Raw genomic sequence first — 27052 nt, 5'->3', positions numbered from 1 at the left:
CCGGGGGTCGACCGAAGGAGGAGCACGCCGGGGGTCGACCGAAGGAGGAGCACGCCGGGGGTCGACCGAAGGAGGAGCACGCCGGGGGTCGACCGAAGGAGGAGCACGCCGGGGGTCGACCGAAGGAGGAGCACGCCGGGGGTCGACCGAAGGAGGAGCACGCGGGGGGGGGGGCGACCGAAGGAGGAGCACGCGGGGGGCGACCGAAGGAGGAGCACGCGGGGGGGCGACCGAAGGAGGAGCACGCGGGGGGGCGACCGAAGGAGGAGCACGCGGGGGGGGCGACCGAAGGAGGAGCACGCGGTGGGGCGACCGAAGGAGGAGCACGCGGGGGGGGCGACCGAAGGAGGAGCACGCGGGGGGGCGACCGAAGGAGGAGCACGCGGGGGGGCGACCGAAGGAGGAGCACGCGGGGGGGCGACCGAAGGAGGAGCAAGCGGGGGGGCGACCGAAGGAGGAGCAAGCGGGGGGGCGACCGAAGGAGGAGCAAGCGGGGGCGACTGAAAGAGGATTACACGCAATTCCCTGTACAGCTTTTCAGTGGACAGCCGTGGAAGGGAGAGGAGGAGAAGTGTCTGTCAGCTGCTTCATTGAAGGCTATACAGGGATATCTGTGCTTGTAACTGTCTCCTCGTAGCACCGATCACCCCCAACTGTCATCCAGGGATCATTCATGGGTGCAGTGTGGGTCACATTAAACTTCCTGCAACTATGGATGGTACACTGGATGATGGTAAAATTTCTCCCAGCTGCATTCATTCATTCTTATGGAAAAACTTATTTAATCATCCCATGGCCTTTTCAAAGATATGAATGTAGATCCAAGTCCAGCCGGAAGACTAAAATAAAAGGCTGTGTTGCTCCAGTGGGCTGTACAATGAAGATGTCAGGTCACCCGTAGCCAGGTGACGAGTGCACCCCGTAGGGGTCAGGGATGCACCACAGGGTGGTGAACCCTATGGCCGACTACTGCTAGCAGAGACGAAGCGTGAACTTAAGATCACCCAGGGCGCGGAGTCTAAGACCCAGTTTTGTATTCACCAGAGCCTTTGATGGTAAGGATGGTCTTGGCCGCAACTGGGTCCAGGTCGCATCCCCGAGATTCCTTAAGTCACACTCCGCAGGGAGAAAGGGGAAGCAGTCAGCAGGACAAACAGTGGTGATGGGCAAGCCGAGGTCAGGGCAACAGGCAGACAAGGATAACCGTGGGACATGCAAATAGTCAGGGGCACAGGCAGACAAGGAAGTCGGGAACAAGCCAAAACGGTACACAGAAGATGAACGAAGCACTCTGCAAACAGGAACTAGCAACTACACTGCAGATAGGAACTAAGCATAGGAACACTGTTGAACAGCACTGCAGACCTGTAGAGCAATGGTTAATATAGGCTTCCTGGGATGGACTAGGGTGGAGCCATACAGGAAGAGGAAGTGATAAAAAGGGGAACCAGAGCAGGGTCAGCCTCTAATGAACACATGGAGATCAGGTAAGCAGACAGACTTGTTGCATATTCATGACAGTACCCTCCCTCTTAATGCCCCTCCCCAGCCTGGAGCCAGGGCTAAAGGGGAATCCCAGAAGAAACCTCCTCAACAAATGGGGCGCAAAGATCTCAGATGCAGAGATCCAAGACGCCTCCTCAGGACCAAATCCTCTCCAAATCACAAGGTACTGAAGAATGCCTCTGCAGAGACGAGAATCCAGAACTTGAGTATACACATTGACCAGAACCGAAGTAGGGACAGGAGGAGAGGATTTATTGAGGACCAAAGGCCTTTTAGGAATAAGTAAGGGCATGAGAGGGTCAACAGGAATCTGAGGAGGATCAAGCAGACCCTTAAAGATGAACTGGGAATTAAGCACAGGACCATCAGACTGGGCAGAGGTCAGAGGAACCCTGAAGTCAGGTTGGTTAGAAGGTGACAGGGCACAAGAGTCAAGCTGGATAGCAGGGAAACCAGCAGAATGCAGAGAACCCTGAAAACAAGGTAGAAAACCCCATTTGGCCGAATGAGGCAATCTATCCAAAGGATGGATTGAGCCCCTTAGACAGGTTGCAGGAGGGCCTGAACAAGAAAAGGTAGGAGGCTCACTGGGCATGGGCTGACCTGGCATAGCTGATGCAGAGGCCGATTGAATAGCATAGTCAGGTGTAGTGATTACCCGAATCGCATCACAAGGCGTAGTGACTGCAGAACTCGCAGACAAGTTAGCCTGGCTGTGCGTTTTAGGGACAGACAATGGTAAACTGGAGTGAATGATCGGCTCAGGTTCACAGACGGGCTCCTCATCCAGAGTGCTACATTGGCTAGAAAGTGCATCAGCCTGATGATTGCAGGACACATTCCGGACACCACTACATGTGTTAGGACGGGCAAAAGATACTGGAATGGTGGCAACAGGAAGTTTCTCTTTTGGGGCAACCTTGGGTAGGCAAGACGTGGAACAGGAGGGACCCCAAGCCAGGATCTGTCCGGCAGTCCAGTCAATGTGAGGAGAATGGAGTCTTAACCAAGGAAGACCCAAAACGATAGGAGCTGAGGCCTTAGGTAGAACAAGGAAGGATATCCACTCCTGGTGAAGTGTGCCTATCGACATCTTAACAGGGACTGTCTGGAAGCGAATAGGACCCCCCGGGAGAACAGTGCCATCAATCGCCGAGACCACCAATGGTGTGGTGAGGGGTAAAAGGGTAAGTCTCATGGACGATGCGATTTCCCAGTCCATGAAATTGCCAGCGGCTCCGGAATCCAGATATGCCGAGACCGAATGAGAAGAAGCACCAAAATGAAGGGACACAGGAAGAAAAAGACGAGAAGGTGAAGGAGATATTTCTGGATCCAATACTCCACCTTCCAGATGTATTGAACCCGAGCGTTTCTCGGGGCGAAGAGGGCAAGTGTCACGGAAATGACTTTTGCCCCCACAGTATAGACACAGGCCTAGAGTTCTGCGCCTGGCACGTTCCTCAGGGGATAGCCTGGTCCGACCCAGCTGCATGGGTTCCTCAGTTGGCAAGGGATGCTCCACGGGTCGAAGAGAGGGGAGCTCAGGCTGACTAAGGGCCAAGGGATTTTGGCGTCGCTTTTCTAGGGTCCTTTCCTGAAAGCGAATATCGATCTGATTACACAAGGAGATCACTCCATCCAGATCAGTGGGGATGGTTCTTCCTGCTAGGTCATCCTTCACTCTATCAGATAGGCCATGCAAAAAGGTTGCGACTAAGGCCTCATTGTTCCAGCTCAGTTCAGCTGAGTGGATACGGAACTGAAGAGCATATTGTCCCACTGAACGGGATTCTTGGCGGAGACGTAAAAGGGCGCTGGCTGCTGAAGAGACACGAGCCGGTTCTTCAAAGATATTCTGAAAAAGTTTCAAGAAAACAGGCAGGCTAGAAACCACTGGATCATTCAATTCCCACAGAGGGGCAGCCCAGGCTAAGGCTTCCCCAGAGAGGAGAGAAATGATATAGGCTATCTTGGCCCGATCAGACAAGAAGTACTGGGGCAGGAGCTCAAAATGAATAGTGCATTGGCTAAGGAATCCCCTGCAGGCTTTGGAGTCTCCAGAAAAACGGATTGGAGGTGATAACTTCAGTGAATGCGACTCTGCAACAGGTGCAGCTGCTGGTTGTACTTGGGGTTGCGGATTCGGGGTTCCCAGCGAGGTCTGAAGCTGATCAAAGCGGGAAGCCAGATCCTGAAGGAAACGCATCACCTGATCCTGATTAGCTTCATGCGTCTCGAGTCTGCGAACAATGTACTGTAATGGATCGTCTGCGGGGAGCGGCACGTCGGCCGGGTTCATGACTGTTCAAACTGTCAGGTCACCCGTAGCCAGGTGACGAGTGCACCCCGTAGGGGTCAGGGATGCACCACAGGGTGGTGAACCCTATGGCCGACTACTGCTAGCAGAGACGAAGCGTGAACTTAAGATCACCCAGGGCGCGGAGTCTAAGACCCAGGTTTGTATTCACCAGAGCCTTTGATGGTAAGGATGGTCTTGGCCGCAACTGGGTCCAGGTCGCATCCCCGAGATTCCTTAAGTCACACTCCGCAGGGAGAAAGGGGAAGCAGTCAGCAGGACAAACAGTGGTGATGGGCAAGCCGAGGTCAGGGCAACAGGCAGACAAGGATAACCGTGGGACATGCAAATAGTCAGGGGCACAGGCAGACAAGGAAGTCGGGAACAAGCCAAAACGGTACACAGAAGATGAACGAAGCACTCTGCAAACAGGAACTAGCAACTACACTGCAGATAGGAACTAAGCATAGGAACACTGTTGAACAGCACTGCAGACCTGTAGAGCAACGGTTAATATAGGCTTCCTGGGATGGACTAGGGTGGAGCCATACAGGAAGAGGAAGTGATAAAAAGGGGAACCAGAGCAGGGTCAGCCTCTAATGAACACATGGAGATCAGGTAAGCAGACAGACTTGTTGCATATTCATGACAGAAGATCCAGAGTAAGAGAGACAAGTATAAGACTTGGAAGGGAAAGCTTGAGGATGTTCAGTAGTTCAGCTCTTGGCTGTGCTACTTATTTTTAAGCTTTTCAGCTCCCCAATTTCATTTTGGAATACATCTGCACGTGAGTTTAGAACACCCACTGCACAAACCTCATGAGATACAGAAATATTACAGAAATATTAGCGAAAAATATAACACATAAAAAATATGTATATGATTTTAGTACTTACTGTTTCTTGGGTTCAATGAGGGACACAGGCATTCGGACACAGTCTGGCTATACTGCCACCCACAGGGTGTTTGGACACTGGCACACAGAAAAATTGTATGTCAGCCCTGTGCAACTCCTCCTCTACCCAGCAGGACAGTTCCAAGGGCAAGAGCAAAAAAAACATAACCCCACACACAGAAGGGTGGGACCTGACCCCCCCAAACTGACTGCTAGAAATAGATTCTCCGTAAAAAAAAAAAAATAGGATTTTTTGTACTCACTGTAAAATCCATTTCTCAGAGTCCATGGATGGACACAGCTCTTCAAATATTGACAAGTGTGGTTATATTCACTGTTTACAGGAGAGGACTAGGCAGAAACATGTTAGATAATTAAATACATGTTACATTAACAGAGTTGAACAGCCTCGCCCAGGGGGTGATCCCTCCAGACATAACCCTCCTCACTGCAGCATGCAGCCTCAGTTCGTAACAAGCAGTACAAACCTAAAAAGGAGGGGTGGGAGCTGTGTCCGTCGATGGACTCCGAGAAAAGTATTTTACGGTGAGTACAAAAAATCCTATTTTCTCTTATCGTCCATGGATGGACACAGCTCCTCAAATCTTGACAAGTGGGACGTCCCCAAGCAGTGTCAAAAATGAGGGGTGGAAAATACATCAGTAAAACCAATTTTTACTTCACCCCAAAACAAGCAGAGCTCCTCAACAGAGGAGGTGCAACTTTAAACAGCTGCCTGCAAAAACTAGCGGCCGAAAGAATCATCAGAAGATGCACTCACAGCAACCATGTAAATTCTGGAAAAAGGCATGCACGGATGACCAAGTCGCCGCCTCGCACACCTGTGAGACTTTGTCCTGGTCGAAAGTGCCGTGACCGGAAAGGGGGGCCCGCCCCTTAAGAGCATAGGCCTGTATGACAGCCTACCTGATCCACCAAGAAATTGTGGTCGACAAGACCGCCAGGCACTTTTGTGGACCAGACACCTACACAAAAGAGAATCAGATCTCCGAAAGGAGCCGTAGCAGGGTGGCACACCCGCAAAGCACGTACCACGCCTAAAGTATGAAAGACAACCTCCGTAGGAATGCGCCGGCTAAGGACAGAAGGATGGAAGAACAACGTCCTTATTCCGGCAAAAGGCCGAAACCACCTTCGAAAAGGCCGAAACCACCTTTGAAAGAAGGGAAGGTCGCGGGTGCACCACCACCTAATCCTTATGGAGGATCAAGCATGGCAGCTTGCAAGACGAAGATCGCCAACTCAGAAACCCCTCTAACAGAGGTAAAGGCCACTAAAGGTGCCACCTTCTGATATAGTGTCAAGAGAAAATCTCTTTGATGTTTCCAAAAGGAAGGTTCCAGAAGAACCGAGAGCACCAGAGTCAAAACTCATGGGGGGAGAGATGGGCCAAGAGGGGAAAGCATATGGCAAAACCCCTGCACAAACAAGGGACCCACCAGGGAACAGGCTGCAAAAAGGCCACTGAAAGAACACAGCCAAGGCTGAAAGCTGCCCCCAAACAGTGCTTTAAGCAATTTTTAGATCCACTCCAAGCTGTAAAAACAGCAGGACCCTGGACACCGAGTACGCCCGTGGACGTCACTCCATCTCCTCGCACCAAGAGATGCAAGCCTGCCTGGCGCGACGGTAAATCCACCGGAAAAAGACTACCGTGCCCTCAGCATTGTTGAGATGACCGTGTCGGACAGACCCCGGTCTCTTAAAGTCTGGCTTCCAATAACCATGTTGAGCAAGGCAGTAACTGTACAACAGGAGGAAGTATGGGACCTCGAGACAGAGGAACCTTCCGCCCTGGCAACCGCCAGGGTACCTCCGCTACCAGGCGCCCCAAGATCGGCGTACCAAGGACGCCAAAGCCAAGCTGGAGCGATTAGAATCATCAGGATCTCCTAAGCCCCCACACTGTGGAGCAGCCGAGGAGCAACTACAATGACGGAACGGCAAAAATTCCCGATACAGACCCCACAGGGCCACCAGCGCGACTGATGCGTCTACCAGATCACTAGACCTGGCCACTAACTTTGACACCCTTGCGGTGGAGATGAGTGGCCAGGAGATCCACGACCTGTGAGGCTCACCTACCTGCAAGGGAGCCGCAACACCCCAAGCACAAAGACCAGTCGCCCTGGTCCAGCATCTGGCCACACCAGTAGTCCGCCTGCTGGTAAACCTGAAGGTAGACTGAAGCCACGGCCGTAGCGTTGTCTGGCTGAAACCAGATCGCACGAGGAGAAGCATAGCCTGCTCAGTAGACAGGGTCCACAGCAGCTGGTAGACCCAGGCGGTCTCCCACCCAGGCACTAGCCAGGCCCGACACTGGGTAGCTACCGAGACTAGATGAGAGCGGGCACATACAGGGAGGTGTGGCCGCAGATCCACGCAATTCCAGCGACTCAGAGCCGACTGGACCCCCCAGGTGCCTCCACAACCCTTGAGGCTGGCATCCGTCATAAACACCGACCACTGGAAGGAAGAAACAACTTCCCGGACCGAAGAGTTGGGGATCTCCGGCACCAACTCAGAGAGACTCTGACTAGGTGGCGCACCGGAATCTGATGATTTCAGAGACAAGCAATTTTTACCACCTGGACAGTATTTGCCCCGGAAAACCCGAGTGTGGACCTGGGCATACAGTACCGCCTCGAAGAAGGCTACCCACAGGCCCCAGACCAGCAGACGCCCAGAGAGAAGAACGATTGCATGATGTCAATGCCTTCCCCGCAGACTGAAGCGTTTGCAATTTCTCCAGGGGAAGAAGGACCTTCGCTACGAGGAGTCCGGATCAACCCTAGATACTCCAACTTTCTCCCGGAACATAGCATGCCCAGGATTTGAACCCTGGGTCATACACATGGAAGGCGGGCTTGCTGCCACTGAGCGACACCTTCTGGCCCAAATGTTTACCACTCACCCGAATCTTTGGAGGGTCTGAATGGGAATAACACATCCACTAGGTCTGAGACAGAAGTTGCTCTCAGAAGAAAATCGTCCAAGAGCCAACGAGGCAAAGCCTCGCTGTCCCAACAAAGTTAGGATAAGGGCGAGCTCCTAGCTGGAAACCCATGGTGCTGACGTCAGGGCAACAGGGAGGGCCACAGGCTGACAGAGAACCCCTCTCACCATGAAGCACAGAAAGAACACTGATATGCGCAAAATGGGACATGCATGTATGCGTCCCTGATGTCCGAGGACGCCAGGACGTCCCCCGGATGGAGCGCAGCTACCAAACGAATAGATTCCAGCCGACGTTCACAAAGGTATTCAGGGCCTGAAGCCCATATAAAACCCCAAACCTCTCGTCCTGCAGGAAAGGTAAAATTACCCCGAAGCTTAGCAAGACCCACACTGCCCAAGGCAGACCGACGGGCCGGGAGAGGAAGACACGAGGAAAGAACTTTATGTGGATAGGAGGAAACCCTATCTAGAGACCACCTCACAGACCCACTGGTCGGAGAGCAGGGAGGTTTCACCAAATTGTGAACCTGCAAGCTGCCCCCCACGTAGAGAAATGGAGGGAAGGCTATGTACAGTTGCAGGATTTCGGTGCCGGCGTGATCGGCTTACGCACCCAGGGACAGATTAGACCCCCAGCTGGGCCCTTGATGGCCTGGGAGGGTTGCCCATAAATAATACATATAGTGTGTATGAATATTATGTAGGTGAATGCACACATGCCCTTGGAGGAAACCGGAGAACCCGGAGGAAACCCACGCAGATATAGGGAGTGACAATGCAAGCTCCAGGCAGATTGGTGTCAGTGTCCGATTCGAACCAATTACCCACTTGCTGCCAAGTAATGAAGTTAACTACTACACCGTGTGCATAAAACCATTCTGAAACAGACCTATATGAGGCCCTGGACCAGCTGGTCCGCTAGCCTAACTTTGGGGGAGAGTCGGCGCTCCTCCGCTGTCTGGTGCAAAATTCTCACTCCGTGAGTGACTGAGACCCCAGATTAGCGGCCACAGGTTACCCAGGGGACTCACCTCACCGGAGGAGACTGCCCAGCGCTGCTGCCCGTGTCCCGCACACCGCTGTGGTTAAGGTAGGTCACTGGTGTATCCACAGTGGAAAAGGCCACTGATTTTCAAATTCCCTTTGAGAAGTAAAAAGGTCAGACACACATTCAGGTAAGAATCAGGAACCTTGAGGGTGTTTGCAGTCCACGTAAAGTAGAAGGCTGATCCTCCAAAGGCAGGCTACTACTTACTACATCATAAGGGTATGAAATATCCTTGTCAATTTGAGGTGACTGTGGGAGACTGTGGTGCCTCAAAAGCAGACTCTTCAAAGATATACTGCTGGGACTGAAGTCTGGACCTGGCAAACGCTGCGGTGCCAAGTACACTCAGGTCTGGAAAGCACCACAATACATAACCCAGTGCCTGAAGATCACATTCCAGGATTGCCCTACACATCCAGTCCAGCAAGGTCTAGGTACAGTCTCCAAAGCTAAGCTGAGGAAATGCTGATCTGGGTAGCTGCTACATAGATACCAGCTCAAGCAGTGATGAAGCAAGGAATCTTGATTAAAGTCACTGGAGAAAAAAAATCCACAAAGAAAAGAAGGCTATCAAAAATAGTTAGAATTTTTATAGCCGAGCTGAAGAAAGGGTGTACAACGTCTCAGGACACTATCAAACTGGGGGGTTATACAGGGGCTGGCTTACAACTTTTTTGTTGAACAGTATTCAAATCTCCTGTAGGTAGCAGTAAACCTGATTAAATCTTAATTCCTGAGTCCCTCAATGGACAAAAAAAAAAAAAAAAAAAAAAGAAGTGTATAAAAGTATTCTGACATAACACTTGCTTTGTAATTCTAATGGAATTACAAACAGATAGAAACTTACATAGCACAGCTCTAGGAGGTAAATTGCTTCTACCCTCCTACTAACCTTGTTACAGTCTCTCTGAAATCTGGATGTAGGGAATGCATAGATCTCGAGTTGGTAAATCAAGTGAGTTTTGCGATTTTAGTACAGTAATGCCCCGCACACACGATTGGGTTTCCCGAGCGGAAAGCCGAGAGCCAACTCGGCAGCTTTTTCCCCCTACACATGGCCGGTTTTCCTGGAAGGAAAACTGTCATGAGAGCTTTGGCCGGGAAACCCGGCTGTGTGTATGCTCCACTGCATTGTTTCCCATAGGACAACTGCTGGGAAAAAGACCGCCAGGAATTGCGGGAGGAAAAAAAAAGAGAACATGTTCTCATTTTTCCCGCCGGGATTCCTGTCGGGGAAACTGCCATGGAGCATACACATGCCCAGTTTTCCCGGCCAAAAGCTCTCACCGCAGTTTTCCAGACGGGAAAACTGGACGTGTGTATGAGGCATCAAAGTGCTAACCTGATGGCAGTAGTAGCCGACTGCTTTCACTTATTTCTAATTTGTATGCCATTTTCGAAAGAGCAATTTGAGACAATAAGAAATGTATTCCTTACCCATGTATAAATTATCTTCAGCTGGATCATCCAGTACCTAAAAAAAATACAATGATTAAATGAACAAGAGTTTTAATCTGACAGTATTTTAATGAAGAAATATAGGTGCAAACCCTGGAATTCATGCATGTACCAGATTAATTGCTCCTGTTTGCACAGGAAAAAAACAAAAACACACAGGTTAAACTGTAATCATTTAAATAATCTTCCAAACGGCCTCTAAATACCTTTTTTATTCATGGTTACATTATCGCTATGTGCCCCTCTCTCAGACCAGCTCTGTCAGATGGGGCAGAGGGCTGTTACACCTACACCTTGCAGAATCGTGCTGTATTGACAATAATAATCCCTACAGGATGCCAACCTACAGCTAGATGTATTCACAGGCTGACTACTATAGTGTACTGAACACCATACATCAGAATGCCATCTCATATGTGGAAACAGGGGGCAGGCTGGATGGCAAAAAAATGGGAAACGCCCTGTGATTTTTGCGCAACAATCCAGGAAGCTAAAGCTGCTGGTAGAATCATCAGGTAATTTATGGTTACCAATTGAGAATAGGAATAGGGCATTCATGGCAGACTTTATATTTATATTTGCAAATAATAAGAAGCTGATGATAATTTAGGTTTGCAAACACTTTAAACAACTGTATTGCCTAGTGCACAGGTGTCAAACACAAGGCCCGCGGGACGAATCCGGCCCTTCCAGGCCATTTTATGTGGCCCTCGCACCTCTCCTGCAGCTGTAGGAGAGCTCCAGCCCTCCTCTGGTCCTCCTCCAGACCCCTACTTTCTGCTTTCAAGCAATGCATCCAGCTGCTTCCCAGCAGTAGCAAAAGGGGGTGCACTGTGATGTAAGATTACTCAACTTCTGATGGTGGGGTGGCTCTTGACATCTAATGTAAGGGGAGGGGATGTGCTGGACATCTAATCTTAGAGATACAACCGGCTCTTTTGAGGACAATCATAATGCTGATGTGGCCCACGATGAAATTGAGTTCGACACCCCTGGCCCAGTGCTAATAATGAATGATGTAGTCTCTAGGATGGAACAAATTGAAGCGCAACTAAAGGCAAAGTGTCAGGTTTTTACTACTGTCTATGCCCATGTTCTTATTCTCCCTCTCTTTTACAGTTATCATTGAAAGTAAAAAATAAAATAAAAATAAATCCCAAAGTTTGGGTTCACACCAGAACAGTAATACAGGGGAAATCTTCCAATGGAGACACTAGTTATGGTGACACTCGAGGATTACCTCACTTTTGGAAGGATTTCCTCTCACTTCCTGTTTTGGCTCTGAGCATATAATTCTATGTGTGGATGAAGAAGCTACTGTATTATATAGATTTAGAAAAAGATGCACTGACCAAACTACTTGGCTCATACAAAATCTTAGCATATCAAGGATAAAGCAATAACATCAATAGCCTATTCAAACACACCTCAATCAGTCTCACAATATTAATATGATCCAGCTTCTTCAGAATGGCAATTTCTTGATAGACCCTATCCAGTGGAGCCATTGGTTTGGCCTGATCACCAGATGCAGTTTTCGATCCTCTAGGGGGAGGGCGACCTAACAAGACAACAGCATTATGATATTAAGCATAAATGGTAGTTATCATTAAAAAAAATGCTAAGGCATTTGAAAGCTGCTCAATATTATGTACCACTGTTGTAATATGGTGTTCATGTACAACAAAAACATTGTACAACCCGCGCACAGGTACAATATATAACAAAACACTCAATTACATATAGTTCAGGATTTTGGCTATGGCAAAAATAAGCAATTATGTTTAAAGGACAAGGATTATGTTTATATTTTTTTTACATGTGTGCTTGGTCCACAGGAACAGGAATTGTGAAGGGGGCTCTGAAGTGGTGACATGTGAATATGCATCTGCAGAAACTGTGGATTGGATACAGCGGTACAGTGGAATGACATTAGTAGGGAATGTGCAGCAGTGTTTGGAGTGGAATCAGTAGGGATTGTGGAGTTCTATGCATGGAGCGTGCAGTGATAAGCTTGGGAAGTGCGGAGCAGCAGCATCAGTGGAGGAATTAGCAGGAAGTGCAGTATTAGTAGTGGTAAAGTTGGGCACTGTGGCGTAGCAATATTAATACCATAGAAAGGACAGGGTGTTTCAGCAAACATACCTAAGCAGTGTTGTATTATAAGGAAAAAAGGAAAAACCTCCTTAAACAGATTTCCTGATCTTACATTGTTTATTTATCATTTTGCAAACCATGACGACAACCGGCATGGTATATAATATTGTAAAGGAGGGTGCTGTAACCTTATCTTAAAAAAAAAAAAAAAAGCTTTGAGCCCCAAATGTTGTTATATGTTTGGTTCCAAAGATCCTTTCCTGTAGTGAGAAACCATGAAACAATTTGAGAGTAACATAGCACGAATGGATCAGATAAAGGGGGAGTTAGGTTGTGGCTTAATATGGTGTGGAGAACTTACAGTGGATGTAAACCCACTCTCATCCTTTCTCAACTACTGCCATAGTGGTCATCTATAAGGATATACCTGCCTCCTGCATGTATCCTTACCTGTCAAATGTCTCCCCCTCTGTCTGTTATGAGACCTGAAAAACTGCAGATTCTGTGGGCAGGTGTGTTGTCTGGAGCTCAGTGGGTGAAGTCCCCGCCCACATCTACACTCCCTTTGGCCACGCATCAATATTTCTTACACTGAACTTCTGCTAGTCTCGTGGATTATGCCCCATGATCACTAACATCCAGTCAAAACCCAGGAAAGTCACAACATGACTTCAGCATGCCCAATCATGCGGAGGTGTGGAGCAGGCAATCCTGGGAGAGCTGGAAAAGAAAGGAGGAGGGGATCTGAAGTACACAGAATGTCTGTCTCACACTAGTGCATATGTCACTCACAGCAAGGGGGAGAAACTGACATCCATTTCTCTGTCTGACCGTTTTTATATCACTGAAAAAAGATAAGAGGATTGCTCAGAGCTGGATTAACTCATTGTGGCAAGAATGGGCACAGATTACATGAAATGAAGTTTGGGTTTGACCCCCGGAGAACGGAGAAGTTGCAAGAAGACTAATGAATGATTTTAAAAGCCTGTGTAGTGTGTTTATTTTTTTGAAACCTTTTCTCCAGGTGAATGGGTAGGGGTAAAGGTGGCTCCCAGATTCTGATAAGCCCCCTGCCCGCAGACCCCGACAACCAACGGCCAAGGTTGTCGGGAAGAGGCCCTGTCCTCATCAACATGGGGACAGGGTGCTTTGGGGTAGGGGGGGGGGCGCAGAGCACCAACCTCCTCATGTAGTCTGGCACGGTTAAGGAGGGGGCGCTCGCTCGTCCCCACCCCCTTTCCTGACCGGCTGGACTGCTGCTCGGATACGGGTCTGGTATGGATTTTGGGGGGACCCCACGCCGTTTTTTCGGCATAGGGGGTTCCCCTTTAAATCCGCACCAGACCCATGGGCCTGGTATGCTCTTGGAGGGGGAACCCATGCCGTTTTTTTTTGTTAAAATTTGGCGTGGAGTTCCCCCTCAAGATTCATATCAAACACAGTGCCTGGTATTGGCAGGGATCCAAGTCGGATCCCTGGACATATGTCGGCTTCAAGTCGCAGGGCAAAGTCTGATCCAAAGTAGTACTAGTGTCGTGTCGCACCAGTGTGAACCCGGCCTAATAAAAGGAGGTGCGTTAGTGGCCAGATTATCATCAGGTGAAAACAGAAAGGAAAAAGAATTGGAGCGAGAGTGTAGGCCATTGTCTACATATATATACACACACACACACAGATTATATATATATATATATATATATATATATATTATATATATATATATATAATGCATGTTATCTTCTTTACTATTATAAATCGCATGTACAGATAGAATTCAGTATACCGATACAAATTAAGTGTATGAGTCCATATTATAACAGTAATGGTAAGCAAGGTTTTTATTGCTTAATTGCAGCAGAGTCGGACTGTAATGTATAAAATATAAATTGGCCATTAGTATTTATAAGAAATCCCACAGTAAATTGTTTATGTAGGGAGTATCAAAATGTTTTTGGTGACCAAGATTTTTTTATTCAACTGATTTGTGTCTTCATTCAGTTCAACTTAACATACATCAATCATGGCTGTTGCACACTATAGCAGTTTCTGATTTTCACAGTAACATTTGTTTTGCCAAATTGAATAAAATAATTTATTGAACTGCTTCTACAATTGCATTTCAGTTGCTAAAAATAAAAAAATAAAATAAAATAAATCACTCTATAGTAAGTATGTCCTTCAACAGAGAATAATTGCCAGACAGTTGACACCTGTGTGACCCAGTTGCAAATTCTAACTTTGAGTGTGATCTAGATTTTAATTTGTATTGAATTAATGTTATAATACAATGCAGGCCTTGGCAGAAGTTCATTGTTGAAAATTAACTTATTGGCTTCATGAAGCCACCAAGTTTGCAAAAAAACTAAATTTTAAAATACATCACTTTTTTACAGCACCTTTAAACCCAATAAAATACTTACGTGGAAAACCGTATTGCTTCAATAACCTTTTCTTTGAAAGAACTTTCATAGCCTAAAAAGTAGAATGAATAAAGTTCAATGACTCAGTCTTGACAAGGATTATTTGTAATATTACAGTATGGGTAGAAGTACAGTGGCAACAAAAAGAATGTGAACCCCTTGGAATTACCTGGTTTTCTGCAGTAATACAATGTGATTGGATCCTCATCCAAGTCAAAACAAATGACAATGATTTATGGCCAGACCTGCTGTAACCAATTACAGCCCCTGAGTCCTGTGTTTACAAATACATAGGGCTCCATACATAGGGCTCTATACATGGAAAAAGCGAACTGACTGCTTTGCAGGGAGAAAACAAACAGCCAGATCTCTTAGAAAAAGCAGCACATATTACACAAGCGTTCGCTACTGCATCCAAGCACGGAAGGATGGGGGCACTTCAATTTTTTTTTTCTTAAACATTTATTTTAAATTACCGTATTTATCGGCATATAACACACACAGGCGTATAACACGCACCTTCATTTTAAAGCGGAGTTCCAGCCTTTTACTGTTTATTAAAAGTCAGCAGCTACAAAAAGGGTAACTGCTGACTTTTAATAAACAGACACTTACCTGCTCCATGGTCCAGTGCCGCGGCCGCCCGGAGCTCCGCTCCTCTCCTTCCCCCCCTCTCCGCCAGCGCCTCAATTCATAGTGTGGGCACCCGGCCATGACAGCTTTCGGCTTCACGGTCGGGCACTCACTGCGTATGCGCAAGTTGCGTTTGCGCTCTATGAGTGGACAGGCAATCTCCTGGGACCTGTCACGTGTCCCAGGAGATCGCCTAAAGGGAGGGGCCGCCTAAGACGAGAGGAGGAGTCGCCTAGGTGGTCCCTGGGTGGAAGTAGGAAGTGGGACAGGAAGTCCCACTCCTACCGAAGCCCCCACTCCCCCCAAAAAAATTACATGCCAAATGTGGCATGCAAGGGGGCGAGGAGTGCTTAAAGCGGAAGTTCCACTTTTGGGCGGAACTCCGCTTAAGAGGGAAGTGTCAGGAAAAAAAAATTCATTTTAAATAATGAACTTTGAAGCAAAATAAGGTTCAGTGCCCATCAATGCAGTCTGATCAATGGCCATCTGCAACCTCAAAATTGCCCATCAATACAGGTCACATGGTACCCTACTAGACTACTCACTTCCTATAAAGACCAGCTGTTTGCATGCCAAAACCAACTCTGAAGAAAAGGGGACACCCTTCAAAAACGCATCAGCTCTTTTTGGACTGTTCATCCTACATCTATCATGTACTTACAGACCTTCTTTATGAACAGATCTGGGATCAAAAAGATCCCAAATCTCTTCTTTACCCTTAAAAGCAAAAGATAAAAATGAAGGCCATAAAGGCGATCAAAGCAGATCTACTGTTTGATCAGCTGTGTGACCAGGCAGCAGCACCATTGGATTGTTTCTTGGGCGAGCAGGCGGAAGCTGTAACCCCAAGAGACTCCGGTAAGTGGCAGGAGGGGGGACTTCCCCTCCTGCTGCTTCTGAAGGCATTCCAGTGGATCATGAGCTGCTCGAAATGCTTTTTAAGAGAAAGCCAGCCGCTGCCTGAAAAAAACAATACCGGGGTTATGGCTGATACTGTCAGCTATAATCCCGGTAAACCACAACATTATATATATAGTGTGTGTGTGTGTGTGTGTGTGTGTGTGTGTGTGTGTGTGTGTATTGCAGTCGGCAAGTGGTTAAAGCTGTAGTAAACCGAAAGTGGTCCAAAAATTCCTGCAAGGCAATGTCACAATGTCCTAGTATGAATCGCATACTAGCACATTATGAGAAACTTACCTTAGAACGAAGAGCTCCAGTGCCAAGACACCTCTGAGATGGCCGACATCTTCCCCATGTCTTCCTTCTGGGTTTGCAGCCTCTGGCTACATGAGTGGCTGGGGGCGTGATGACATCACTCTCACACATGCGCACGGGAGCGGCCGTTTCTGGCACGGGCTCTGAAGGTCTGGCATTGCAAGCCAGACTTTCAGAGCGCATGCGCTGGTGATGACATCAGCTGCATGCACTCTGAATATCTCCTAAACTCTGCAAGTTTAGGAGATATTCACAGTACCTACAAGTAAGCCTTATGGGCTTTACTGTAGGTACAAGTGGTAGTATAGCTTTTACTACCACTTTAATGGGTGTGTTCAATGAAGACATGAGAAATTCAAATGGTTTGTGTGTTAGCAGCTCCTTGTATTTGTCTATTGTTTGACAGATGAGGATCAAATCACATTTTATGGCTAATTACAGCAGAAATCCAGTTCATTCCAAGGAGTTCACATACTTTTTCTTGCCACTGTACACATTGTATGTTTGCAGGCCTATAATATAAAAGGGACTAAATTCTTAAATATTTTGTAAAATAAAAAAGTAAAATTATATTACAACACAAATAAGACTTCAACAAAAAAAAAGCCCTACAAATTGTTATGCTGTTGCAGTTGCCTTGGTGCAGGTGAGGTAACTTATAAAATATGGAATTGTAAGAGTTATAAAATGACTTCTTCGCATAATGAAATTGTATAACTTTATCTAAAGTCTTTCTTAAAAGTGGACCTAAACCCAACCCTATGCTTTATCACTTAATTGTATAGGCACTGTTTTCTCTAGCAGCAACTCCAGGCTTCAGTTGCCAGCACAAGAGCACAGCCCTTACGATGGGACACACAACTATTGTCAAAGAGTGACATCTGTGTTTAGGCGGAAGCTCTGATTAGCTGTGTTTGTCAAACTGTTACTTTTGAAAATTCACACATGCAAAACTGAGCTCACAAACTCTTTATTAACATTTCCTTAAATACACATCAAACCCATGCCACCATAAAATATAGCAGTCATAAGGACAGCAAAGTAAAAGCAGATTAACAGGTAACCAAACTGAAATTCTGCACCACTGAATCAGGAGGAAGAGAAAAACCCTTTTAGTTTAAGTTTATTTTGGCATTACGCTGGTGTGCGGTGTGATCCGTCTAGATAACTTAAGTGCAAAGGCTCCAATCGCAGTGCATCACACTGTTCACTTTTTTTTAACAATCTTTTTTGAAGTCACACAATGGCCGCTGTGCGTGGATTTTTGATGCAGATTAAAAAATGCACTGGAGTGCATCTTGTGTGAACTGGTCCTTAAGACAAATTTTAATTCCTCAAGTGTTGGTCTTGTTACACTACAATCACTGCAGAAGACTTAATGTAAAGCATTTGGAAATTTGGAAACACAAATCTTGCCAAAATGGGATTAGGAATCTACCCAGCCTCCACACAGGCACATTATAAAAAAAATAAAAATAAAAAATAAAATGTTTATATATATATATATATATATATATATATATATATATATATATATATATATATATTTTCCATAAACATACACACACATATATCTCATTTAACACAGCATGACTTTGTAGGCTGTTTTTCTCCACGGCTGCAGCATATATCGCATTTGATTATCCTAGTTATAGCATTATCTAAAGCCAAAAACATCCCTTTAATATATTGCAGCTCCATTAGTCCTTATATGTGGTGGCTGCCTTTTTCATATTTTAGGGTAAATGCATTTTCAGAAAATACCCATTACCCTTGACAGAAATACAGTGTCCTGGTCACTTCCTGCGAACCGACCTGGAAGCATAAAACAATCTTATTCCTCGTACACACGATCGGAATTTCCGATGGAAAAAGTCACATAAGACTTGGGTCTTTCAGTGAAATGCAAGAAAAGAGTGGGCAACGGCAGCGGACAGATTGAAGAAAAATTACAGGAAACTGGGGAGTGTCTGCAGATTTATCAGCAACCTAAAAGATGCAATGCGCAAAGCTGGCATTCGATGAGGAATGGATACTAGCCTAGTAGAACTAAGGCCCCTTTCACACTGGGGCGGGAGGCGCGGTGGCGGTATAGCGCCGCTAAAAATAGCAGCGCTATACCGTCGGAATTGCCGTGGAATTCGGCCGCTAGCGGTGCGGTATTAACCCCCGCTAGCGGCCGATAAAGGGTTAATACCGCCCACAATGCGCCTCTGCAGAGGCGCATCGCAGGCAGTATTACCACGGTTTCCCATTGTTTTAAATGGTAAGGACCGGTGAAGGAGCGGTATACATACCGCTCCTCTCACCGCTCCAAAGATGCTGCTTGCAGGAGATTTTTTTCTCTCCTGCCAGCGCATCGCCTCAGTGTGAAAGCCCTCGGGCTTTCACATTGAGAAGGCTGGGCAGGAGTTTTTCAGGTGGTATTTAGGCGCTATTTTTAGCGCTGTACCGCCTGAAACACTCCTCAGTGTAAAAGGGGTCTAAGAAAAGAGCAGAAGACTAGCTAGTAGCATTGCAAATTTGAAACTGAGGCTTAAATGTTAAAAAGCCAAGGGAGCACTCACAAATCTAATAGCGTGCGCCTTGACAGAGAAGTGTGGATCCTGCTCGCAAGACCATCATTTTGAGTGATGGCCAGCTGGAGTCAGCTAGAGCTGGTGAAATGAGAAGCCAGTGTACCCTTACAGGGTCTATCCAGAATACAAAAGCAATCAGTGCAGATAAGGGACTTAAGAAAATGTTCTGGTTGAGGTGATGACAGAATCACCTTTGGCAAAAAGAAAGATTTGGGGCTCAACACTACCTTGTCCCTGTTCAAAACCAGAAAGGCTTATTTGCAGGATGAGGCCGACAGTTTAGACACTTTAGAGGTAACAGCTACAAGAAACACCACATCGAGGATGAGAGTAGAGAGCAAGACATGTCTCTAATGGGCTCACACAGTGGTACTTTATTGCAGAAAAAAAAAAAAAATACAAAAAAAAGATTAAGATCTGACTGAGTCAAAGCAGAACAAACAGGAGGAGCTACATGGGACACTATGTACAAATGTCTAAATCAGGGGTCTCCAAACTATGGCCCTCCAGTTCAGGAACTACAATTCCCATCATGCCTAGTCATGTCTGTGAATGTCAGCGTTTTACAATGCCTCATGGGACATGTAGTTCCGCAACAGGTGGAGGGCCGAAGTTTGGAGATGCCTGGTCTAAATTAAGGAGTGAAAGATCAACACCCTCTGAAACAAGATTGGGTAGAAACTTGGCTCTTGAAAGTGTAACAGCCAAATACTGATCCAGATCCAGTTGTAGGAAGGGGTGTAGTTGTTTCAAGGAGAAAATCTGAGGGTGGAAATTTCAATGTTTCATACTGAGTAAACGATGCCTTTCATATCTAATGATACATTGAACATTGTAGGGGGCACAGAATTAGAAATGCCCCTGACTAGAACCAAGACTTCAACAGCTATGCCATTAAAGCCAGCATCTGTGAAGTAGGGTGGCAGAAAAATCAAACGGAGAACAGCAACGCTGGAAAAAAACACACACATTCTGAAGGCAAAAAATTGGGGCAATTATCCTGTGCTGGTCGACTTTTTTGTTTGTTGCCAATGTCCATTTCTCCTGTTTCCCTTAATGAAAGAACAAAAAAATATCATCATCTGCCTATTTCCTGTGAGTGTCGCCTGTCATTGACACATGCCCCTAGAACTGTGTGATCACACAGGCCGAGCTTGCAGTACTCCAGGACTAAGAGGAAGAATGCCTGCCTCCCACTAAAAAAGGAGGGGAAGTATTGGTGACATCTTTGAACCACCTTAACCACTTCCCGCTCGGCCTATAGCCAATTTACGTCCGGGAAGTGGTTTTGAAATCCTGACTGGACGTCCATGGACGTCCTGCAGGATTTCATGCCGCTCGGCGATCGGCGATGCGGGGTGTCAGTTTGACACCCTGCATCTCCGATCTCGGTAAAGAGCCTCCGGCGGAGGCTCTTTACCATGTGATCAGCCGTGTCCAACCACGGCTGATCACGTTGTAAACAGTAAACAGGAAGAGCCGTTGATGGCTCTTCCTCACTCGCGTCTGACAGACGCGAGTAGAGGAGAGCCGATCGGCGGCTCTCCTGACAGGGGGGGTTCGCGCTGATTGTTTATCAGCGCAGCCCCCCCTCGGATCGCCACACTGGACCACCAGGGAAGCCCACCCTGGACCACCAGGGAAGGGCAAACAAAAAAAAAAGGGGGCAAAAAAAAAAAGTCTGGGAAAAAAAAAAGCTTTAAAAAATAAAGATGCCAATCAGTGCCCACAAATGGGCACCGACTGGCAACATGGGTAAATCAGTGCTGCCCCACAGTGTCCATCAGTGCCACCCCACAGTGTCCATCAGTGCCACCCCACAGTGTCCATTAGTGCCACCCCACAGTGTCCATCAGTGCCACCCCACAGTGCCCATCAGTGCCACCCATAAGTGCCGCCCATGTGTGCCCATCAGTGCCGCCTATGTGTGCCCATCAGTGCCGCCTATGTGTGCCCATCAGTGCCGCCTATGTGTGCCCATCAGTGCCGCCTATGTGTGCCCATCAGTGCCGCCTATGTGTGCCCATCAGTGCCGCCTATGTGTGCCCATCAGTGCCGCATACCAGCGCCGCCAATCAGTGCCACCTCATTGTGCCCGTCAGTACTACCTGTCCTACCTGTCCATCAGTGCCATCTCATCGGTGCCCATCAGTGTCGCCATATCAGTGCCCGTAATTGAAAGACAAAACTTACTTATTTACAAAAAAATTAACAGAAAAAAAATAAAACCGTAATTTTTCAAAATTTTCTGTCTTTTTTTAGTTGTTGCGCAAAAAAATAAAAAAAATCGCAGAGGTGATCAAATAACCACCAAAAGAAAGCTCTATTTGTGGGGAAAAAAGGAAGCCAATTTTGTTTGGGTACAGTGTAGCATGACCGCGCAATTGCCATTCAAAGTGCGACAGTGCTGAAAGCTGAAAATTGGCTTGGGCGGGAAGGTGCGTAAGTGCCTGGTATGGAAGTGGTTAAAAACTGAAGGAAAAGGGTATGTATATGTGGGGGTGGTACTTAGGGAGGGCCAGGTGGTAGGGTTTAAATTAATGAAATTCCCCTTTAAATAACATTAACCTATTAATTAGTAAATATTTTCAGGGTATGTCATAAAAATAATGGCAAAGGGACAAGTTGATTTTAAAAATTGTATGTGGCTGCTTTGCATTTATAAGTTTTTCAAGCTTCAGACAATACACAATAGATCCTAGTTAAATCTATATCAGACATGATGCAAATAGACTACGAAGCAGAAAGAGTTGAGTATTAGGTCAATACATAATTGTAGTCGCAACATAAATGACTAAATGGTATAAGATCTAATCATTCAGTCCAGAGCATACTCATGCACATAATGTGAAACCAAATCATATTATACTGTAGGAGGGCAGCAAGAGGGTTATAATTAGACCTCGCTATCAGCCAAAAGAGGGGAGATATGAAATGCTTTCCTAAAAGTTACACAAAGTTATGTACCACTGTTCACATCATACGTTGGGGTAATAGAATACAGTTCTGTTTGGGAACATATAGTGAAAATATTTTTCATTTAGCGCATCATACTTTCACATATTAATGACAATCAAGTAAATGGAAATAATAATAATGCCAGAAATAATAATTATTCAATATAATTGTATTAATATATACTGTAGTAAAAGCAGGCTATTCCCTTTCAGTGAGAACGGCAGCTAAAGCATAACTGCTTTTTGGTCTCTTAGGTAAATTGTTTGCGTCTAAATTAATAATCTTAGCAGCTGAAAAGGCCATGATTTCAATATTGTGTGATGGGTAACGTGACAATGATGCTGTCATGTTGATATACAACATGGTTTAAAAAAATAAAATAAAAAAAAATTACAAGACAGAAAAAAAAACTACTTGAGAAACAGCAAAATAAATTACTTTCAATTCAATGTAATTCCAAACGTCAGCTCACAAAATTGCTTTCAAAACACACATTCATCACATGTCAGCATCAAACCCTCATTCATTGAAAAAATAAATTGTGGGCCAGATTCTCAGTCGAGATACGACGGCGTATCTCCATATACACCGTCGTATCTCTGCGTTGCGCCGTCGTATCTATGCGCCTGATTCTTAGAATCAGTTACGGATAGATATCTGTTAGATCCGACAGGTGTAAGTCTCTTACGCCGTCGGATCGTAACTGCATATTTACGATGGCCGCTAGGTGGCGCTTCCGTTGAATTCCGCGTTGAGTATGCAAATTAGCTAGATGCGCGAATTCCCGAACGTACGCCCAGCCGACGCAGTAAAGTTACGCCGTTTACGTTAGGCTTTTCCCGGCTATCCCTGCTATATGGTGGCGTAAGTGTGGCGTAACAATGTTAAGTATGGCCATCGTTCCCACGTCAAAATTTGAAAAAGTTACGTCGTTTGCGTAAGTTGTCCGTGAATGGGGCTGGACTTCATTTACGTTCACGTCGAAACCAATGATGTCCTTGCAGCGTACTTTGGAGCAATGCACACTGGGAAATTCCACGGACGGCGCATGCGCCGTTCGGGAAAAACGTCAATCAAGTCGGGTCACACAACATTTACATAAAACACGCCCCCCTGTTCCAAATTTGAATTAGGCGGGCTTACGCCGGCTGATTTACGCTACGCCGCAGCAACTTACGGAGCAAGTGCTTTGAGAATACAGCACTTGCCCGTCTAAGTTGCGGAGGCTTAACGTAAATCAGATACGTTACGCCCTCACAAAGATACGCGATCGGACGTGAATCTGGCCCTATGTGTGCAAATTTTTTTTAACTTACAATTCGTTTAAGAAATATTATGTCATTTTTACTGTCAATATTAAATACATCTACCCCCCCAAATATATTAGTATATAGCAGATTACCTTAAATGTTAGGCTTTTCCCCTATACTCTTACCTGTAATTCTGCAAACAACATTTCTTTGGGGTCTCTTTGGGGTTGATTTACTAAAACCCAAGTGTGCAAAATCTGGTGCAGCTGTGCACGGTAGCCAATCAGCTTCTAACTTCAGCTTGTTCAATTAAGCTTTATGAAAAAAAAAAAAAAAAAAAAAAAAAAGGGCGATTGGTTTCTATGCAGAGGTGAGCCAGATTTTGCACTCCAGTTTTAGTAAATCAACCCCTTTGAGTCTATACTTTTTTCTACATTGTATCTATATAGGGATGGCTGTCATACAGGATGGGCTTTAAAGCAAAACTATGTTTACTGTGATGTTGGCAGAAAATGGAGAGGGGCAAGAAAGGGGACAACACAGCCATGTGCTGAACACAAGTTTGGAAGAAGACCTGGGCAGCAGGAAGAGGCTCCAGAAGAGCAAAACTATGACCCAAAGCTAAATATCTTTTTAGTTTATCCCGCTCACATACAAACCATTGTCAATGATCAATTGATAGGAATGTTAGGTAGCGTGTTGTATGCACAATTGTAATACTGTATATGTCTTGTACTGTTTTCCTGCAATTACTTTGTATGTACAGCATTTGTGTTTAGTAAAGAGCATTAATACACTACAGGGGTTTCTGCTCCCTTGCTTTACCATAAAGTAACCTAAAAGATACAAACAAAATGGTCCAGCAGACAAATGTGTTAGTAAAGGGAATAGTTTTTGTTTGGGCCAGCGTAGCCCAAAAACTAAAATGCACAGTAAATATGGATTTAGGCTTTAACCAGATGCTGACCGCCGCAGGCCAAAATACGTTGACACAAAGGCACGGGCAGGCATATGGGCGTATATATACTTCTCTGCCTCCCAGCAGGTGGTGGTCAGAATCGTTCCAGGAGCAATCCGTGATGAGGGGGCGGCCACCAATTTATGACCACCCCCTTACGATCGCTCCTGGCGAATGAGCTTCTTCCTCTGTCTGTGAATTGTAAATAAAGAGGAAGGAATGTCATCTCTCCTCGTGTCGGTCTTTAGGTCCGGCGCCGAGGAGAGAAGACATCTCACAGTAAGTTGCACCAACAGACCACTGACACCAGTACACATAGGCGCATAGGCGCATAGGCGCATAAATCACCCCCCCCCCCCCCAGAAAAAAATATATACATTTTCTTTCTTCATTTTCAAAAACAAATGAGCTGCAAAATACTTGCCATGCCTCAGCAAATAGCTTGGGGCGTCTACTTCCCAAAATGGGGTCATTTTGTGCTATTTGGGCATTTTATGGCCTTCGAAACTGTTATGGGTAGTGAGGAGTGAAATTAAAAACTTGCGCCCTTAGAAATCCTGAAGGCGGTGAATGGTTTTTGGGGTCCCGTAAGTGGCTAGGCTCCCAAAAAGTCCCACACGTGATATCCCCGTACTCAGAAGAAGCAGCAAAATGTATTTTGAGGTGTAATTCCACATATGTCCATGGCATGTGTGAGCAATATATCATTTAGTGCCAACTTTGTGCAAAAAAAAAAGTTTGTAATTTTCCCACAACTTGTGGCAAAATATAAAATATTCCATGGACTCAACATTCCTCTCAGCAAATAGCTTGGGGTGGCTACATTCCAAAATGTGGTATTTTGAGGGGGTTTTGTGCCATCTTGGCATTTTATGGCCTTCAAAACTGTGATAGGTAGTGAGGAGTGAAATCAAAAATGTACGTCCTTAGAAATCTTGAAGGCGGTGCTTGGTTTTCGGGGTCCCGTACACAGCTAGGCTCCCAAAAAGTCCCACACATGTGGTATCCCCGTACTCAGGAGAAGCAGCAACATTTATTTGGGGTGCAATTCCACATAACCATGGCATGTGTGAGCAATATATGATTTTTTTTGCCATTATTCAATCACTTGGGACAAAAAAATAAAAAATATTCAATGGGCTCAACATGCTTCTCAGCAATTTCCTTGGGTGTCTACTTTCCAAAATGGGGTCATTTGGAGGGGTTTTGTACTGCTATGCCATTTTAGCACCTCAAGAAATGAGAGCAGTCAAACTAAAAGCTGTGTAAATTCCAGAAAACTTACCCTTTTTTAAAAAAAATCTCTTTATTAATTTTCCATTCCCCCCCATACAAAAAGTAACATACATACACATATACATTCACATTATACATTTAACACATATCTGCTCTCTTCTGGAGCCTCCTTAAAATTCAATTTCACATTCATTTCACCTAACTCATAACTTTTACACCCTTCTTCCTCCCTTCCTTTATTCCATGGTGTGGTTATCCTCCCCTTAGACCTTATTTTAACCAGAAGCTGTCATAGGATTTTCTATCCAGCTTTCCCATACTCTCTTGTATTTCTCCCCATGACCTCTATTGCAATATGTCTCCCTATACAATGGCAGATTTGTATTTACTAGATTTTTCCATTGTACTATCGAGGGAGCTTCTGCCTTTTTCCAGTTTAAAACTATCGCTTTTCTAGCATAAAATAATAATAAACCCAGATGTGTTCTCCTTCCCACAGGGACGTTATCTTTTCCTACCAATCCTAACAGGCAGATTTCTGCCTCCTGTTCCAGAACTATTGATGTTATTATAGCAATCACTCTCAGGACCTCTCTCCAAAATGCTACTATCTTCGGGCATGACCAAAATATGTGCATACAATTACCTGGCATATCTGCACATCTCCAACAGTTTTGAGGGTTTAATGGGGAGATCTTATGTAACTTATATGGTGTATAATGGCTTCTATGTATTATTTTAAATTGTATTAATTCATCTCAAAGTGATACCAAGATCTGAAATGGAAACCTCCATACTTCCTCCCAATCCTCCTCCACCAAATTTGGAACGTCTCTTCTCCAATTTTCGCTTACTTTACTCATATCTGGAGATGTAGCCTTTATTAAATATGCATATATAGTTGAAATTGACTTTTTTCCCCATTTTTACCATTTGTTCCAAACCCAATTCCATTAATTGTGGGATTCCTCCCGGGAATTGGGCTAACAAAGCATGAATAAGTTGCATATATCTGAAAACATAATTCTGTGGAAACTTCCATTATTGCCTCATTTCTACATATGTATAGAACTTCTCCTCCTGTAGTACTTGTGATATCCTTTTTACTCCATACTTAGTCCATGCCCCTGGATCCTGAATGGAATCCAAATGTGGTAACTCAGGATTTCTCCACAATGGGGTATTTGGGGATAACTTTGTTTTGGAGTATCCTTCTTTTCTTACAGCAGCTTTCCATATCCAAACTGTTGTTATCATTGAAGGGGTTAGATCTCGTCTCGTTTTTATCCCCCTATACAGCAGTCCCTCCACCGACTGGACCACTGCTTCTTCCAACATAGTAGCAGAGTCAAACCCATCAGGGTTCAACCATCTCCCTACCGTCACCAACTGTGTAGCTAGATAGTACCTATAAAAATCTGGAAAGGCCAACCCTCCCTGTACTACCGGTCTCACGAGTGTACTTAATTTAATTCTAGCTGGTTTATTTGCCCATATGAATGTAGAGAGCATTCTGTGTAA

At 45.6% G+C, this 27052-nt stretch overlaps 1 protein-coding gene across 4 annotated transcripts in view; it reads right to left on the bottom strand.

Annotated features, from left to right (window-relative positions):
• Positions 1 to 27052, bottom strand: part of CAMKK1 (calcium/calmodulin dependent protein kinase kinase 1) — a 291620-nt gene that overhangs the window by 125273 nt on the left and 139295 nt on the right. For all 4 annotated transcript variants that reach the window (XM_040336721.1, XM_040336720.1, XM_040336723.1 and 1 more), the window contains 3 exons: positions 14703 to 14754; positions 11613 to 11746; positions 10165 to 10201 (listed from right to left, as the gene is read on the bottom strand). In XM_040336721.1, the coding sequence (XP_040192655.1) occupies positions 10165 to 10201; positions 11613 to 11746; positions 14703 to 14754 (223 nt within the window). The remainder of the gene's footprint in view (positions 1 to 10164; positions 10202 to 11612; positions 11747 to 14702; positions 14755 to 27052) is intronic.

The sequence above is a fragment of the Rana temporaria genome, chromosome 2 (genome assembly GCF_905171775.1).
Source record: "Rana temporaria chromosome 2, aRanTem1.1, whole genome shotgun sequence".
NCBI classification, from domain to species: domain Eukaryota; kingdom Metazoa; phylum Chordata; class Amphibia; order Anura; family Ranidae; genus Rana; species Rana temporaria.
The sequence above is the reverse complement of the archived record's forward strand: the minus strand, read 5'-3'. Positions and strand labels throughout refer to the sequence as shown.